The 19,417-nt window shown below is 43.0% G+C and overlaps 1 protein-coding gene across 1 annotated transcript in view; it reads left to right on the top strand.

The window, feature by feature from the left end:
- LOC307252808 (potassium voltage-gated channel subfamily KQT member 2-like) overlaps positions 1-19,417 on the top strand; it is a gene marked incomplete at both ends in the record, with an annotated part of 70,462 nt that overhangs the window by 25,624 nt on the left and 25,421 nt on the right. The window contains 9 exons of the mRNA XM_080030603.1: positions 5,475-5,565; positions 5,655-5,781; positions 6,128-6,303; positions 10,262-10,387; positions 10,513-10,623; positions 14,384-14,479; positions 14,569-14,663; positions 15,323-15,382; positions 17,782-17,811. Coding sequence (XP_079886729.1) covers positions 5,475-5,565; positions 5,655-5,781; positions 6,128-6,303; positions 10,262-10,387; positions 10,513-10,623; positions 14,384-14,479; positions 14,569-14,663; positions 15,323-15,382; positions 17,782-17,811 — 912 coding nt within the window. The remainder of the gene's footprint in view (positions 1-5,474; positions 5,566-5,654; positions 5,782-6,127; positions 6,304-10,261; positions 10,388-10,512; positions 10,624-14,383; positions 14,480-14,568; positions 14,664-15,322; positions 15,383-17,781; positions 17,812-19,417) is intronic.

The following is a 19,417-nucleotide window of genomic DNA, read 5'->3' as shown; positions in this document are numbered from 1 at the left end:
TTTTGTGCTTCATAATGCACCACATTTTTTCAATTGGAGACAGGTATGGACGGCAGTTGTTTTTAAACTGTTGGACTGCTTTCCTCTGCAGTTCTTCCCAAAGTGGTGAGCCTCACCCCATTATTGCTTGTGAAGACTGAATCTTTACAGGATGCCCCTTTATATCCATTCCATGATAATATCACTTGTTACCAGTTAACATGTGTATGTGAGTAATGTTCCAAACAGATATTTTTTTTAACATTCTACAGCTTTCCCAATATTTTTTGAAGTGTTTTGCTCGCATCAAATTCAGATTAAGCATATTTACATTTTTTTTAAATAGATAGGGTAAAACATGAAATATATTGCCTTTTTTCACCTTGAATGTATGTGAAAAAGGATTAACAAATGATCACATTGTGTTTTATATACGTTTTACATAACGTCCTAACTTTTTCTGAATTGTGGTTGTATTATAGCCAAACACATTAAAATGAAATCTTTTCACTTTGAGAACTTCACGTTTATTGCCCCTATTGTACTGACCTGACAAGACATCATTAGTAGTTGACCGTGTCTTCCAGCAGGACTGTCTTATATCAATGAGCTGCCAAATATGAATGTATGATAGAGGGGTATGAATGAATGTAGAAACTTCACTCTACTGGTGGCAAAAGGAAGGCCATAAAAGCTTGTTGTCTGTCTGCTTGAGGACACAGGTTGTGTGCCTCTCCTTTATCATTAAGTGTCCTCATTAGGTACTGATGAGCTTGGCAGGGTGGACTCAGGAAAGTTGTATAAACTGATGTCCAATTAGACTTGAAGCCCGCCAGCTTCTCTGTCCACAACATTACAGTAGTTCTAGGTTTTGAAAAGAAAAAAAGATAGTGAAGGTGATTCTCAAAATAGTTGTCATTTGGCTAGACATGAAACTACTTGAAGTGCATCTTTTTGATGTGCAAGCTATAGCAAACTAGCTCTCTGTATGCATAACACATGTTGGTCTTTAGATGATGAAGTGACAAGTCAATGTGACAAGTCAGAGTTTTGTAAATGACAAGATGTCAAGTGTTTTACTCCTTGACAAATCATGTACACGTCATTGCAGCTTTATTCTTAAAAGGAGGAAGTGATCATGGAGGTGGCTATTGGGGCCTAAAATGGGTGCTCTACAGAGGAACAAAATATCTGTTTAGTCATTTCTGGTATATGATGACCGCTGGACGCTGGTACAAGAGAAACTTGTCAGAAGAAGCAAAAACTGTGCGACCTCAAATAAACTAAACCCTTTCATAAATAATACAGTGTTGTTATTTTAACTGACACAATCTATACTGACTGAAACTCCAATATACCAGTGAAGCATTTCAACGACTTGCATAGATTTTTTAATCCATACTACACTGACAAGTAGCCGACTTGGCAGAGTTTAAGCTCAGTGAAAGCTTTCTCAGCACATGAAGAGCTCCCATTTACCAAGCAAGCCTGCACTACGGTAGTCATCACTAATGTATGAGATGCCAAGAACACACACACATATAGGGAGAATGACCTCAATCTGACCCAACAATGTCAAATGTAACGGTCTGGTGCAGCTGCTGAATGGGTCAGGAGCTAGTTTAGCTCCTGACCCTTCAGCAGCTGCACCATTTAAAATAAGAAGGGCAGCAGATAATATAAAATGATTGTCCTACAATTTAAATACATTAAGTAGCCATAAAAGCTTGTTGTCTGGCTGCTTGAGGACACAGGTTGTGTGCCTCTCCTTAAATCATTAAAGGCACTACGAGTAAGATGGCACGTTGGCGTCCCCTTTGGACAAAAGCGGTAGTATTTTTACGACGCCCGCTGTCGCAAATGCTCGTGCCAGGCGCGTGAGCGTGCATGTTCGTGTGTTGAAAGTGTGAGGACTCTTTTCGGCTCCGTGAGAGTGGTTTTGACACCGCATCAACTAATGCCAGTCAGTACACACACCTGCTTGCAATGAGTTGATTCAGCAGCGTCACCTAACTACTCTCTCTCTCACGGAGCTGTGTCCTCACAGAAAGCGAATGAATGAGAGACGGCAGTTAGTAGACTATGGATCACGATGAGGTAATGTGTTTGTGTTGTTGATGTAAATAATGACTATTTCAGATAATGGTTATCTGATGATGGTGAAGCAAAGCAAACTTTGTGTTAGTACCAACCGCTCATTCATTTAGCAGTCTAGTTTCGCTCTCGTGAAATTGTATACACGTTGCTTGGCAACGTCCTCCCGCCCGCCTATCACTCAGCAGTCTAGTTTCGCTCTCGTGAAATTGTATACACGTTGCTTGGCAACGTCCTCCCGCCCGCCTATCACTCACTCTCCCTTTTCGCTTTTCTTCATTGCATTCTCTTTTTTTTCTTTGATGGTTCAGCCCCGTTATCAGTCATTTATGACGACAAATAACTGTCTCAAACAAGGCTCCCGCTCCCCTTCCCTCACCTGGAGGGATAGGCTTCTCAAATCGCGTTGCAGCGCCACACTGAAATCTGCAACCAATACGGATATGTGACCATAGAGCCTGCACGAGCGAACCGAAAATCGGACTGGGTGTGCGACCAGACCAAAAGCAGTAATAAAAACTATATAAAAACGTCTTTCTTTGCACTGATGGTCTCGTTTGCTGTTAAAGGTAATTTATGATTATCAGAGGAAACATGAGGTTGTTTAAAAGATATTTAAATGTTACTCGTATCCGCTTTAAGTGTCCTCATTAGGTACTGATGAGCTTGGCAGGGTGGACTCAGGAAAGTTGTATAAACTGATGTCCAATTAGACTTGGAGCCCGCCAGCTTCTCTGTCCACAACATTACAGTAGTTCTAGGTTTTGAAAAGAAAAAAAGATAGTGAAGGTGATTCTCAAAATAGTTGTCATTTGGCTAGACATGAAGCTACTTGAAGTGCATCTTTTTGATGTGCAAGCTATAGCACACTAGCTATAGCAAACTGGCTATAGTAATATCACTCATATTGTCAACGGACTGTTGTTTGACTTGTTGTGACCAAGTGGTCCTATTTTTGGATGTGTCTCTGTTTGCATAACACATGTTGGTCTTTAGATGATGAAGTGACAAGTCAATGTGACAAGTCAGAGTTTTGTAAATGACAAGATGTCAAGTGTTTTACTCCTTGACAAATCATGTAGGGGAGAACGGGGGAATCTGAGGCATCGGGTAATGTGAGCCACCCCCTGTATCTAGGCAACGGAAAACATTTATGGTCATGTGAGATATATGTTTTCAAGCCCCTCTCATTTCCTCTTGGCCATGAAAGAGAGGGCCTCATGGTGCTATTATAAGCATGTTTTTTTCACCAAAATAGGTATTTTGCATGTAAAAGTAAATTTTCTTGCTGTCAACTTAATCAACGTTGTGCCAAAGCAAATGTATTCACGTAGAAAAATTTCTATCATACGTGTTGATGAACTACCAACATATAAAAACCATGTGATGATATTAGCTAAAGATTAGCCTGAAATGCTAAGAGAGGTATTTTTTTCTCAAATTGTGGTGGTGGGGGAAAGTGGGCCAAATGCTGTGGGGGAAAGTGAGACACTGTCTCACTTTCCCCTACCATGAGGCACAAGTTAAGTTTAGTCTTAAACATACTTCAATGTAATATTACATAACATATGTTTTATTTTAATGTCATATACATTGTAGAAAAGCCATTATGCCAAGGAAATACACCATGAAGACGACCTGGGGCAACCACATGGAAAGAGCACCTTCTCATCTTTCCCTGTAACCTTCAGGGCTGGAATGTAGAGTAGGCCTAGTTGTAACATTCAGTGTAAATTCTGATGTTCACGTTCCAAGGCTAAAGCTAAAGTCAAGGAGCCAAGGAGCAACCATCTTTTCACCACCATCTCCATCTCTGCTTCCAGCCGAGATAAACAGATCAGTAAATGGAGTAAGCCCTGACTGCAGCTCGCAGATCGAGGAGGGGCTAAATGTGGGTTGGGTTAAACGTTTAACGCCCCTCGAAGAATGTGCAAGGCACATAACCCATGACTGTAGGTTGTGAAACAGAGGGGAGTTCTGAATGAAGTGTGGCCGACCCAGAGTCACTGTTGGCGGGTCTGGGTTGAGGCCGTTGGCCCTACATTTTTAACCATTTTTAATAATAGGCCTGTGTGAGATTGGGTGTGTGTCTCCCTTTTCTAACCTCTCCCTGTAACCTTACCCTAACCCTAACCACCCAGCTGTGATGCCTGAACATAATCGCTAATTTCAGGAAAACATAGGGCTGTGGGACCAACAGGCTGTGGGAACATATGACCCCGAGGCTCATGGCCGGGACCGACCAACACCGACAAAGAGTCAGTGTTGGCGGGGCTGGGTTGAGGCGTACGGGCGGGAGCCAGAGGTTGTGAAACAGCGGGGCGTTCTGGATGAAGTGTGGCCGACCAAAAATCTGCCACCGTGACACGGAGTTGGATTATTAACTGTAAAGTGACACACAGAAGCTATCTAGCAGCCCAGCACTCTTCTGCAGTGCCCCGTGTGGCGTTACTGTAGTGTAACTGTAGGGACTCAGAGGGACAGCTGCCTCCCGCGACATGAACTGTTTTTCTCCGCGGTATAAACGGTATGGCCAAATCTCTCCCGGTAGACACTTTTATACCGTCCACGGTATGATACCGTCATACCGCCCAGCCCTACCAGCAAACAAATAATATTTTCAAGTTGGATATCCAAAAAGTTAACAGGTGCATAACACCAGCCTTGCTTGCTGTCTCCACCAAAAACAGCACGGGGGTTAAACCCTGAATAGAGATAAATATCAGTAATAGCCAGCTAGCTCACGAGAGCTAACCCCGTTGTATGCTGCTTAAAACAAGCCAACTCCGCGTCACAGCAACAGCAATAGTAGCAACTTCATAAATGTAACATGAAGCATGTGGGTATTAGCCTACATATGGAAAATACCTCAACAAAAGCAATATGTATTATAAAAGCATTAGACAGTGTAGTAGTAACGCTTCATGACATGTTATTGAAATGTCAAAATTGTTTCACTTTACTTGAGGCAAACAGAATCATTCATGACAGTGTAATAAAGGTCTCATGACATTCAATGTCAAACGTTCCGCATATGGCAGTTTAATGTAATCTTACCACATAAATCAAAAACGTTTCTTTACATTTGATTATTAAGCCTACTATGACTTGTTTATGACAGGTCATGTCAACAAAGACATCGACAAGTTATTTTGTCTTAGGTTATGTCAGGTTGTCATAACAAAGACATCTCATACAATGTCAATGTTGCATTAAACGTGACATAATTGACCGAATGACACTTTATGACAACAGTCATAACTATTCATAATGTTCATGACGGGTGTTATGTCATGCTTATGACAGTGTAATGACAATGTTATGTCATTCTTATGCATACCCCTTCAACCCCTACCCCTTCTACCACTAACTGTTCTTCTTTTTTTACCCATCTCTTTCAGCTTTCTTTTGGTCTTCTCCTGTCTCATACTTTCCGTCTTTGCTACCATCAAAGAGTTCAAAAATAGCTCAGAGAGTGCCTTGTACATCCTGGTAGGTATGATTAGATTTGCTGTAAACCCTACACTGCATATACATTCATGTCAAAGGGTCAACCCCACCATTTTGGCTCTGTTTCACAGGAAATCGTGACCATCGTGGTGTTTGGAGTGGAGTACATAGTCAGGATATGGGCTGCTGGCTGCTGCTGCCGGTACAGAGGATGGAGGGGGAGGCTCAAATTTGCCAGAAAGCCTTTCTGTGTCATAGGTGAGAAAACAAGGTGCACTTGTGTATTGCTGACTTTCTCTCGCCTTGCCCTTTCAGAAGAACACATTACTGTTCCCCATTCCTTACAATCTCAAATGCTGGAGTGTTTGAGTTAGGATATGATATCCAGTTTTGAAAAACTTCTGACACTTAGAAACCAGTTGCCCCAAAGTAATTTGGGCAGCTTTTAAATCAAATGTAAAATTATACTTATTGCACCCAGTAAAGTGCTGTTAAAGCCTTCTGATTCTGTCTGATTTGATTTTCCAGATATGCTATCTCCGGCTTGCCCTAGTTTTCTATAGCGAGTGCATAGTTGTATGATTGTGTTTGACTCTCTCTCCAGACATCATGGTGCTGATAGCCTCAGTGTCTGTGCTGGCAGCTGGATCTCAGGGCAATGTGTTTGCCACCTCGGCCATCAGGAGTCTGAGGTTCTTGCAGATCCTGCGCATGCTGCGTATGGACCGGCGTGCAGGCACCTGGAAACTGCTGGGATCTGTAGTTTATGCCCACAGCAAGGTGATCTTTCTCTTGTTATTTAAAATAGTATTTAAAGTATTTAAATTAAATTAGTTTTCATGTTTTACACAATAATGGTATTATAAAATAAAAGACAAACAATCTGATGGGTATGATAAGTGATGTTCTATCTTTACTACAATCTTTCGTATGAAGAGTATTGCCTCACCAGAGCTAGGGCGGCGTGTATGTTGCGCGAGAGGCAAAACACAGGGCAAAAATAAAATTGGGAGAACTGAAGGGGCCATAACCAGTGGAAATCAAAAATTAGTTTACAAATCTTCATTGTTAAAACTGTATTTGGTATATTTGCAACCAAAATAAGTTGCTTTATGACAACTTTTCTGTTCGGTAATACCAAAGAAAAAATAACGGACTGCTGTCCTTTTACTTGTTCAAAACTACCTGAATCATAACATCATCGATATGTAACTACATACATTACTTATTGTATATGTGTATCTGATCTTGATGATCAGGTACACATATAGGGTAACAGCTGTCAGTCCTCTGCACAAGCTTAACCTTCCTCCTGTGTTAACTTTCTGTTACCATCTCTTATGTTAACAGGTTGGTTTTGACCCGTGTCTGACATCAGCTGTAAAAAACACTCAAAACAATTATCTATCATCCAATTTGTTTCTAATTTCTTGGTAACCTTGTTAGGCTTCCTTATCCATGAAATTATTGTTTTTAATATTATTATTATATTCATATTATTGACTATAGTAACATCGATGGTGTTACTGGTCAATTTCGACCCACATACATTTATTTCAGCAGTATACAAAAACACAATGAAAACCAGAACAAGTCACAACACAAAATATATATATTTGTAATATTTGTAACAAACAACAACCAATCAACAAATCAATCGAAATCAATTACTATATCCAAAACTAGTAAAAGAAAACTGAGTAAAAGTCTCTGTGTGCATGTATATGTGTGTGTTCAGATGTGTGGCAAAAAGCAACAATTTTACAGTTCTTTGCAGAGATATTCCTTGCAGGTGAAGCACAACACATTTGTTTTTCTGTCCTTGGTGCTTCGGCAGACCTGTCACCCCTTTCTTTTAGAATCAGGTAGCCATTTTAACCAAACACATGATCCAAAACTTGACTATACTTTTATGCAGGTATATGGGAAAATAAGGCAAAATAAGAATCCCCTAATGCTGGGCAGAGGACTTTTAAAAGACTTTGAAAAGACTGAAGACTGAAACCCTCTTACATCTAAAGAAAATTAACTCACACCTGAAGACAAAGTCATTAGTTTTCAGTCACAGAGTGAGATTTTGAAAAGACAGGGGGTCTCATATTGCAAGACTACAACTAGATTCCTTTTGAGATTAATGTTATTTCCGCAAACGCGATAGTGATTATTTAATAAAAAAAAAGTTAATTCAATATTCCGAGCGGGGGAATTCCTCTAGTTGTTTGACCAGCTTTATTTGCTGATCTCGTCCCCCAATAACTTTAACTCCTAACCCTGTATTTGACGGTAAAGTGTTAAGGTTGCGCGGCTGTCAGCCTGGTTCTCCAGCCGAGGCTTCAGGAAAAAGTGTCCGGAATAAGTGCCTGCACAGGCGGACACAGGTCGCGACTAATGCCGCTCCTCCTGCGTCGTGCTTGGTGCATGCGAGAGTGTGACAGTGTTTACGACATTTGGCTTGAGCCAACCCCTTAAGACTAACGATAATATCAAACATGGGTTGCGTTCCGAATCGCATACTCTTTCTTTTTCCTATTCTACATACTACATCCGACGATAAAAAGAATCTAGTTAGGATGCAGTAGGCATACTATTGGGACATACTTTTCTCTCTTATTTCATCATAACATTGCGCCTTGATCTTGCCTCTTGCTTTTATATCCGTCGCATCCCCGTTTGTTTTCATATGGAGGCTTCGTCGATGTTACGTCACTTCACGTGTGCACTGGATTGTGGGTCAGAATCGCCCAAATAGGATGCACTTTTCAACACTAACAATCTTGGGCGCATGAAGTAGGACATCCGGGTACTTCTAACCATCCTAAATCTGGCCACAAGAATCGGGACATCCTAAATCTTTTTTCTACATACTATATAGTAGAAAGTATGCGATTCGGAACGCAACCATGTTTGATTATGTCGTAACGTCAAGACAGGAAGAAGACTGGCTGAAATCGGGTCAGATGACCACCTTACACCAAACGACTGAGATAACGGGCCCGCGCCACAACTCCAGCACGACTTCTGTGATTTCAGTCCGACATTGGAAGATTGTCTGCGACTGTCAAATCGCGTGAAAAGTTGTGTAGTGTAAGGCCATCATAAGTGAAACATTTTTATTTTTTATTTTATTTTGTTGAAATAAAGGTTACTGACAAAGTCAAAAAGGCTTGATGCTATACACAACATGTATTCTGTTCTTTATGCATTTGAAGACCAAAACGGGTCGGTGGCGACCCTAACACAAGAGGAAGATTAAATCTGAGTCACTAGTATTCAAGTCAGGTGACGGGTGAATTCCAGACTATGACTCAAATAGCATAATTAAGAGACTTCAAGTAAAGATTTACTTTCTGTTGACAACATCATCACACTGGGTTTGAACCATTGGAGTTCAATCTAAAAGTTCTGCAGCGCAATATTTTACACTTCAGTAACTCACTGTTTGCTGTCTTTTAAGTCATTCTGTTAAGCCGGGAACACACCGCACTGGCCGCCTGCGGCGGTTGGCCGCGTGAACGCAGGAGGCTCGCCGCTTGGTCATATTGGGCCATATTAACCGCAACCGCAGCCGCCGGCCGCCACATCGAGGGCGGCGGTTGGCCGCGTGACCGCAAGAGGCTCGCCGCTTGATCATATTGGGCCATATATTCCTGACGCCGAGATCAGACCCGTCACACTTACGGTGCAACAACAACATGGTCCAGCTGTGCCAAAAAATACAGATGTAGGTAGGCTACACTGTGTAACCAGAGGCAGTCATGTCACAAATATCATTATAACAGCATGAAGAGGCACCCCGATCGCAAATACACACATATTAATAGTAATTCAGCAACATACTAAACACAATAACAACAGCAGTGTGTGCTCAGCTGCAAAAATAAAGGCAGACATCAGCCTACCTGAAAGTGAAAGTGTGCCGGCTGACGGAGGACAACACCGGTGCTTCGCTGTACTATATTGGAATTCCACACGGACACTGCCGTCAAGTTTGGGTTCATATTATCCTCAGGAACAGCACACAGCTGGGTGAGTTTCACTATGCTAACCGGCGCTACCTTGGCTAAAGTACAACCAACAGCTAAACAGATGCAAAATACACATATTTGCAGAATGTATTGGAAGCCCAATGTCCTCACTCCACACGCCCACCTCGTCTTGCAGACCACCGGGCAATCTCAACGCTGATTGGCTATCGCGGCGCGGCGACGCCAAAAAGATAAATAATTTAATCTTCTGCGTTCGCCGCACATGTTGGCCGCGCCGCAAATGGCAGCGCCTTCGATTCACGCGCTTCGATGAGGCGCGGCAGCGCAAGTGCCGGCCGCTGGACGCCGATTCTTGGGTGGACGCGCGGCCACGCGCTAGTACAATGACTTTGTATGTAATCTCGCCGCGCGGCCAGTGCGGTGTGTTCCCAGCTTTATGATGACGAAATATTGGTCTCTCAGGAGCTAAGTAATATAATTGTTTGCCTGTGACAAGCAATGGAAAATGTGCAACTGTGTGTGTGTGTGTTTGTGTGTGATGTGGTGAGGAGGACCAAGGGCGGGTGAGCACTCTAGGGAAATAAAGACATTATGAAATTCTTGGTTTGCCACTGCGCGACTCACATATCCATGTAGAATATTAATAAAGAATGGCCATTTTAACCATTTTAATCACTTTACAAGGCATGACCCGAGATGAAACTCTATTACTTTAAATACCCTGATGCTGATTCTATTGATTTGCTCTGTAGGAGCTCATCACAGCGTGGTACATAGGATTCTTGTGCCTCATCCTCGCTTCATTCCTGGTCTACTCCGTGGAAAAGGAGACAAATGAGGAGTTTGAGACCTATGCTGATGCTCTTTGGTGGGGACTGGTAAGACTAAACTAAAACACACCGCTACTTCTAAATGAACAGCTTTTATTTCTTGGTTTAAAATATCTTCACACTGTTTCAAACCTGTCAAATCTAGAAGTGACTTTTATTGATCTTGTCACCAGATCACTCTCACCACCATTGGTTATGGCGATAAGGTTCCCAAGACCTGGAATGGCCGCTTGCTAGCAGCCACATTCAGCTTGATCGGGGTGGCCTTCTTTGCTCTCCCTGCTGTAAGTATGAGGGCTTTTAACTAGGTTGAACCCTTTGCACCAGAGTAGACCATAGTGCTGATCTATAAGAGCTTCATTTGTTTACATTTTTTCTCTTTCCATTGCTGGGGCCTGTTTCAGGTAGCTGGTTTTACATACTCTGAGTTTAGGGTTGATGAGCAACTCTGGGTTCTGAAGTGTATGAAAGTAATCAACCTGACCTCGAAAAATGACTTTAAATGTGATTCATTCGAGGCTCTGGTAATGAGGCCACCTCCTGCAAATAGGAACAATGGCTTTTATGGAGAGGGTTTCAATTTGGTGGTGGTCTATAGGCCCCCCGGCCCATACTCACGATTTATAGAACAATTTAGTGACTTTCTTGCAGATCTTATCACCCACTCTGATAGGATCCTAATTATTGGTGATTTCAATATTCACCTAAATAAGGCAGCTGATCCCTTAAGGAAAGCCTTTGTAAATATTATAGATAGTTTTAGGTTCATCCAATCTGTTAATGAACCAACGCACTGTGATGGAAACACATTGGACCTCATCCTCTCTCGTGGGATTGTGGTGACGGCCCTAAGTGTTTCTCCAGTCACTACTGTTATATCTGATCACTTTCTTATTAAGTTCGATGTTGCCCTGGACTGCCCTAGCAGTGATGTTGGAGCGGTAGTAACCAGTCGCCATATTGGTACGACAACAGTAACAACCTTAAGGGAACAACTTCCCATAGTCCTGGCCTCTTTAGCACCTGTGACCGAGTCTGTCGATAGTCTGACAGATGCTCTGAACTCAACCCTCTCTACCCTTCTGGATTCAGTGGCACCTCTCTCCACAAAAACCAGACGAACAATGAAGACTTCTCCCTGGTTTAACGATGACACTCGTGCCCTGAAAAAGGACTGCAGGAGACTGGAACAAAGATGGAGGAAATCGAAGCAGGAGTCCACTTGTTGGCCTTGGAGAGAGTGTTTCAACGAATCGGCCTACTACTCTTCTCTCATTCATAGGAATAAGAGTAATCCTAAATTTCTATTTGACACCGTTGCCAAATTTACAAAAAAAACGCAATCGTTAAATGGCTCAATCCACACTGCGCAAAATTTCATAGATTATTTTGATAGTAAAATTACAAATATTAGAAACCAAATAACTTCAAATGGAACAACGAACTGCAATGTAGCTGTGTGTACTGGTAACACCGTCTTACTTAATACCTGCCTGCCGGTCACGTATGAAACACTCAAATAGTCGGAAACTCGAAACCAACTACCTGCCTCCTTGATCCCCTACCTGCGAAACTGTTCAAGGAACTCTGGCAAACTCTGGGTCCTACAATACAGGATGTTGTCAACCTCTCACTCATGACTGGTACTGTTCCCACTACCTTCAAGGCTGCTGTGGTGAAACCCCTTCTTAAAAAACCAAACCTGGATCCAGATGAATTAAATAATTATCGTCCAGTGTCAAATCTGCCTTTTGTATCCAAAATACTAGAACGTGTAGTGGCGCAGCAGCTCTCTGATCATCTGACGAGTAATCACCTATTCGAACCATTTCAATCTGCCTTCAGGGCACGTCACTCTACTGAAACCGCGCTCACTAAAGTGGTAAACGATAGTCTGTTGATGATGGATTCCAACACGACTTCTCTTCTTCTACTATTGGACCTCAGTGCAGCGTTCGACACAAACGACCACGTCATACTCCTGGATCGGCTGGAAAACCTGTTTGGCGTTACAGGAATAGCCCATGCATGGTTGAAATCATACCTATCCGGCAGAACTCAGTGTGTCTCTTACAACAACATAACATCCATTTTCACTGAAGTGAAATATGGAGTACCTCAAGGTTCTGTTCTCGGACCACTGCTGTTCTCGTTGTACATATCACCCATAGGTCAAATTATTCGTAGCTCCGGGGTCAACTTTCATTGCTACGCGGACGATACTCAGCTCTATGTCCCGGTCAAAGTCAATGATAGTACCCAAATCACAAATTTAGAGGCTTGCTTATCTGCTGTTAAAAGCTGGATGTCGCAGAACTTTCTTCTCCTGAATTCAGAAAAAAATGAATTACTATTAATCGGTCCTGCGCACATTAGAAATCAGCTTGAGCAACTTTTAATTCCGACAATTGCACTATCTCGCAAAGCTTAACAGTAAGACACCTTGGTGTTAAGTTCGATTCCAACTTGTCCTTTGATCAACACATCAAAGAAATGACTAAAATTACGTTTTTCCACCTATGAAACATTTCCAAAATACGATCCAGTCTGTCCATGGCTGATGCAGAAATATTAATACACGCCTTTGTATCTTTTAGGCTGGATTATTGTAACGCCCGACTGTCTGGATTGCCGAGGTCAACTACTCGAGGCCTTCAAAAAGGCCCAAAATGCTGTGCGAGGCTTTTGACTAGAACTAGAAAATTTGACCACATCACCCCCATTCTAGCCTTGCTGCACTGGCTCCCTGTCCATGTCAGGTCAGACTTTAAGGTGCTGCTCTTGACATATAAGGCAGTAAATGGGCTTGCACCTACATATCTGTCTGACCTGGTTACACTTTATGCACCGTCACGGGCATTACGGTCTATGAATAAAGAGCTCCTGTCTGTCCCCAGAGTCAGGCAGAAGGGTCTTCTCCCATCGAGCTCCTTCATTGTGGAACACACTCCCGATACAGATCAGACAATCTGAGTCTATTAAGGTGTTCAAATCTAGACTGAAGACTTATCTCTTTGAGCTAACTTTTAATTAGAAACCCGTGTTCTGTCTACTGGCGCGGGGTCGGGTCGAGTGCCCCTGTCTGGGGACGGTTTCCCTGGCCGGGGCGGCTGGCGGGGCTTTGGTGGGGGCGTGGCGTCGTCGGGCGGTGTTCGCAGGCGTCTGCTGTGGCGCCGTGCTATTGCTCTATGGACCGTCAGGTGGGGGGTCATCGGGTGCTGCTTGTGTCATTGGTGCACTGATGGGTGGTGGGTGGTGTTTTTAACAGTTTTTAATCATTTAGACTTGGGTTGCTTTGATCGTTCGGTTAAAGCAACCTTTGCAACTTGCGTTTTAACTGTTTTTAATGTTTTTTTAATCATCTTTCCCTGCCTGGTGGTCCGCTCTGAGTCGTCGCTGTAGGCGTCTGTGTTTTGCTGCCTGGCTTCGGTGCTCCTCTGGTTGGCCCTGGGTCTGGGCGTACCGGTGCATTACGCCCTTTTGCCTGTTGCCCCCGGCTTTTCTTCATTGGCCGGGCGCATCCGGACCAGCGTGTAGGTCGGGCCGCTGTGGCCGCTGTGTTTCGCTTAATGTTCTTTTGTTTCACTCATTGCTTTTGTCTGTCCTCCTCCTGTTCTCTGTTCTCTGGTGGAGACGAGACGGCGAGGATCTGGTCCGCCCTCAGCATCTGAAGTCCTCATGCATCCACACTATTTTCATTTTTATATTACGTCATACTGTTTGACTTTGTTTTATTGTATGCAATGTGAAGCCCACTGAGGCAAATGCAAATTTGTGATTCTGGGCTATACAAATAAAATTGATTTGATTTGATTTGAATCAGCACATTTCTATTAGCTTGAGACTGTGCAGACATGTGAACATATGTGATATGACTTGTTTCCTAGATATGTCATTGTTTTTGAGGTTGGATTTGCTTCTGGTCTTTGGAAGGTTTCTACAAGCTTCTACAAGGCAGCTTGTTGCAATTCCAACTCCTGACAAATATAAATCATTAATGGTCACTGATCACTTTATGGGCGCTGTCTCTCTGACTCTGCATAGGGCATACTGGGCTCTGGCTTTGCCCTCAAAGTCCAAGAGCAACACAGGCAGAAACATTTTGAGAAGAGGCGTAACCCTGCAGCAGGCCTCATCCAGGTATAAGTAAAAGAAAAAAAAGAAAATCAAACTTATTTCTGTTGTGTGCTTTGGACAGAAGGCTAAAACACTTGTATTTCTCCATGCAGGGGGCTTGGAGGTTCTATGCTACCAACCTTTCCCGTACGGACCTGCAGAGCACTTGGGATTTTTATGAGCAGACTGTAGCTGTTCCAATGTACAGGTAAGGGATTAAACTGTCTGATGAGTACCGATAAACATTTCTTTCAGCATTTTAATATCATATTATGCCCTTAAAACTGGAAAGCTTATTGGAAAGCTGAACCTTCAAAGAATCCTCCTTTGATTGTATTCCAAACTACCATGTTGAATCATATACTACTGTCTGTGTGTGATGAACCACACACACTGGATCATTTATACAGTGCATGAGACTGGTGTTGGCAGTGACACAAGCTCCTCTTTGAAATGCCGTTCCAAGGTCAAACACTGCCAGTGGCTTCTCTGTAAAATTAACCACCTATTGTATTGCTGGCCAGCTGTATGAGTCAGCAGATAGGCTGCCGTACTTGACTTTCACAATGCAGATTTCTGCCTTCTATGGGTCTAGATCAGGCTGCTTGTCTGGTCTAGTTTTCTCACACCAGTAGTAATTTGAGGTGAAAAGGGGGTGACCATTAGAACGGATAACTGCCAATCTCAATAAAATCAGGGTGTAAGTGCCCAACGGCCAGCTTTACCCTTTCAACAGAGAGCTGGTGAATCAGAATTGACACAATGACAAAATGTTTGTGTGCGTGTGTATGTGTGTGTGTGTGTGTGTGTGTGTGTGTGTGTGTGTGTGTGTGTGTGCATGTGTGCATGTGTGTGTCTTTTTCCCAGACTTATTCCACCTCTAAATCAGCTGGACCTGCTGAGGAATCTGAAGGGCAAGTCATTCAGGTATATATATCAGGCCCGCTGTCAAAGGGGGGAACACCTCTCCAGTTGTCCCAGGTCCTGGAGTGGGGGGGGCGGGGGGGGGGGCACTGGGAGAAAGCACTTCTCTTATAAGAAAAGCAAAAAAAGACAAAGAAGAGAATCATTTGGCTGCTTTGATTACTATTACAAAAAAAAAGAAAAACACTTCCTCATCCCACTTCTGTTCTGGAGCATGTGATGGCAACATGGTGATTCTTTTATCCATGCAGAGCTGCAGGGGGAGGGGTAGCTGATCCTCCTCATTAACCTTATACGCTGTGGCATTAAATGAGGGTGGTGACGTCTGTCATGCAGCACGCAGACAAGCACCTGTAACAGCCTATACCAACCACTGTGTCTCAATGTGAATTTTAGTTACTTTTTAATCTGAGTAACGGAGTGAGAGAGAGAGAGAGAGAGAGAGACTAGCAAAGTACCATACGGCACAGAAACCACCCCCACAAAAAAAGGTATGGTGTGCAACCAGAAGTTCTCGTTATGGATTAATTGATGTGGCCGGTTTGATTTTGACCTTTGAACGCAAAGTATGATTGGCCCGCACATATAGTGAAACTGAGGTTGCGTTCCGAATCGCATCCTCTTTCTTTTTTCTATTCTACATACTACATCCGACGATAAAAAGAATCTAGTTAGGATGCAGTAGGCATACTATTGGGACATACTTTACTCTCTTATTTCATCATAACATTGCGCCTTGATCTTGCCTCTTGCTTTTATATCCGTCGCATCCCCGTTTGTTTTCATAACATGGACCTATAGGCTTCGTCGATGTTACGTCACTTCACGTGCGCACTGGATTGTGGGTCAGAATCGCCCAAATAGGATGCACTTTTCAACACTAACAATCTTGGCCGCATGAAGTAGACCATCCGGGTATTCTAACCATCCTAAATCTGGCCACAAGAATCGGGACATCCTAAATCTTTTTTCTACATACTATATAGTAGAAAGTATGCGATTCGGAACGCAACCTGAGAGTATGATTGGTAGTGCATAGTTGGTGGGCTGGAGAATCTCAATATATTCCTTTCCAGCATCCACAACCCACTGAAAAACTCATTGGCTCAGCCCATTCTCCAGATTAGTACTGCTAAAATACTATGTTGTTAGGTCTGAATTTGATTATTAAGTGTCACCACAGTTCAGGAGAGTGGCACCAAGGGATCCTAAGTCTTTTCGTGTCTACTGCAGGGGCCTAGCTCCTGTCATGTGGTTGTGCCTGCTCAATGTGCTCATCGTCTTGTGTCGCCACCCATGCTCTGAGCATGTTTTTGTCCTCAGTTCAAATGTGCTAACAACTGGACACAGACAGAAACTTAATCCAAATACTTACAGGATGAGGGGCATTATTGTCCATCACTATTGCAACAGTGTCTCCGGTCATCTTCCTCTATTCTCTCCTCTGCCATTCCGTTGGATGACATCATGTGAGACCCACATGAACCTAGGTCTGTCATGTTTTCAGAAACATGCTTTTGCTTAATGTTGCTGTACGTCTGCCATATCAACTACATAAGAACAAATATGTCAAACTCAAAATCAGCGTGTATTTTTTAAATTAAATACAATTATTTAACCTTTATTTTTCCAGATAAAACCTTAAGAACAGTTAGTTAAGTTGTTGAGTTCCACCGACTGGAAATCCAATGAATGCAATACGAATGGATCAAAACACAATGCACAATATGGGTTTCCTGGTTTTAGTTTTTGTGGTGCACAACTGTTTTGTTCCACTGTCAGTGCAATTTTAGCAGTAGTAGGGCTGTACTACTGCTCAATATAAAATGCTCTGATAACCTTGTACAATTCCTGTTCAGCACTGAACTGTAACCAAATACATCGCTAAAAGTGGGTGAATGTTGCGCTCTAACTCATTAGATAGACACAAACTCATCTCCAAAATGAGTGATTACATTGCTAAGTATCTGCTAGGCGACTGTTTGCTAAGAAGCTCAAACATACCAACTTTAAAATGGGAATTTATTTCAGTGTTGTGTTTTAACTTTACAGCTTATTTCCATTGCCCACAAATGGTCAGAAATAAGTTTTTGTTGATTAAAACATTTAATCATTTCCACATATCCATTATCTAGTTATCCGCCAGCATTGGATTATATACATTATTGTGCCTTGTCATATGTGTGACATGGATTTACATTGGCACAGCTTTTACCACCAAGCGGACTTAATATTTGACTTAATTTCTATCCAGAAGGAGATTCCGGGTTGCTTTACAAGTGATTCTGATCAAATTTTATCCAGATCAACAATTACAATGTGGACTGATGTTGATTATGACAAACGGTGTTATACATGACTGACTTGCATTGTGTTACAATTGCTGTCTTATCCCCTCACAGGAAGGAATCTCAATCAGAAACCTCTCCCAGGTCTGTGATAATGTTGTTATTTTTTTATTTTGTTTCACCCTTTGGCCCTTCAAGTCTGCTCTTAGCTGCTGCTGAAGCACTCTTTTTGGAGGAGTGGGTGTATCTGTATCTGTGTGTGTGTGTGTGTGTGTGTGTGTGTGTGTGTGTGTGTGTGTGTGTGTGTGTGTGTGTGTGTGTGTGTTGTTAGACGATGTGACATCAGTGATATAATCTTCACCCGTGCCATGAGGGGTGCAGACTGCTGGACAGATCATCGTATGATTGTGGCTAAGATACGCATGACAGTTCGCCCTCCCATGCGGCGAAAAGGAAGTAATAGGAGGCAGTTGAATTGCACCCGCCTTCAGAACGAGCATGTCAGAAATGATTTCTGTAGCTCTGTTGCTGAAAAGCTGAAGGACATGGAGTTGTCAGTAAAGTCAAACACTTTTGAGAAGAAGTGGACCTCTATTAGCTCTGCTCTCTATGACGCAGCAGCCCAAACAATCGGCTTTAAGAGGAAGAATCACCAAGATTGGTTTGATGAAAACTCAGACAACATTCATGACATGCTTGAGAATATGCATAGATTGCATCGTATAGCCCTGAGGTTTGGTCTGAAGAGAAAATTCCTCAACAATGGAAAGACGCCAACATTGTCACCATTTATAAGAACAAGGGTGATAAGGCTATCTGTGGCAATAGTAGGGGTATTTCACTACTGGCTGTTGCTGGAAAGGTCCTGGCTAAGGTGATGTTGAACAGATTGGTCAGTAACATCACAGAGTCAATGCTGCCTGAATCACAATGTGGCTTCAGAGAAAGCAGGAGTACGGTCGACATGATCTTTACAGCACGGCAACTTCAGGAGAAGTGCCGGGAACAACATCAGGATGTTTTTATAGCTTTTGTCGACCTCTCCAAAGCATTTGGCTCTATTCAGAGAGGACTTTTGTGGGAGAGCCTCCTTAAGTTTGACTGTCCCAAAAAATGTGTTAACATCCTCCGTCAGTTCCATGATAATATGACCGCTAGAGTGACCATGGGAGGAAAAGAGTCCGCTCCTTTCCCTGTTCGTGCAGGCGTCAAGCAGGGCTGTGTGCTGGCACCTGTGCTCTTTAACATATTCCTTCTCTGTGTTACTCAGCTTCTCCATAAGGACATTGAGAATAACAGTGGTGTGCATGTAGACTTCAGACTCGATGTGTTACAAAGTTAGGACACCTGGCCTTTCAAAACAAGGACTTAAACCTCCACACCAAGGTGTCTGTGTACCATGCTGTCTGTATCAGCACTCTGCTGTACGGCTGTGGGGTTTGGGTCACTTATAGGCCTCTCACACCGCCGCAAAATCGGCGCTAGTTCTGGGCTAGTTCGGAGTTAGAGCCAGTGTTTTGGTTTCACACCGCCAGAAAGCCTGCTCCGGGCCGTAAAAACCGGTTCAACTCATACCCCAGGATTGAGCAGGGTTTGAAGTGAACTGCTTGCGCCAGCGGCCGGGGGAGGGATTATCCTGACCAACCAGACCAACTAAAACCTCATGCCCGCCATGTTTAAAAACACCGCTACTACGAGACGTAAACATAACATAATTACCGAACGTAGCGATCAAATTGACCGGCGAGAA

The sequence above is a fragment of the Ammodytes marinus genome (genome assembly GCF_949987685.1).
Source record: "Ammodytes marinus genome assembly, chromosome: 7".
NCBI classification, from domain to species: domain Eukaryota; kingdom Metazoa; phylum Chordata; class Actinopteri; order Uranoscopiformes; family Ammodytidae; genus Ammodytes; species Ammodytes marinus.
The sequence above is the reverse complement of the archived record's forward strand: the minus strand, read 5'-3'. Positions and strand labels throughout refer to the sequence as shown.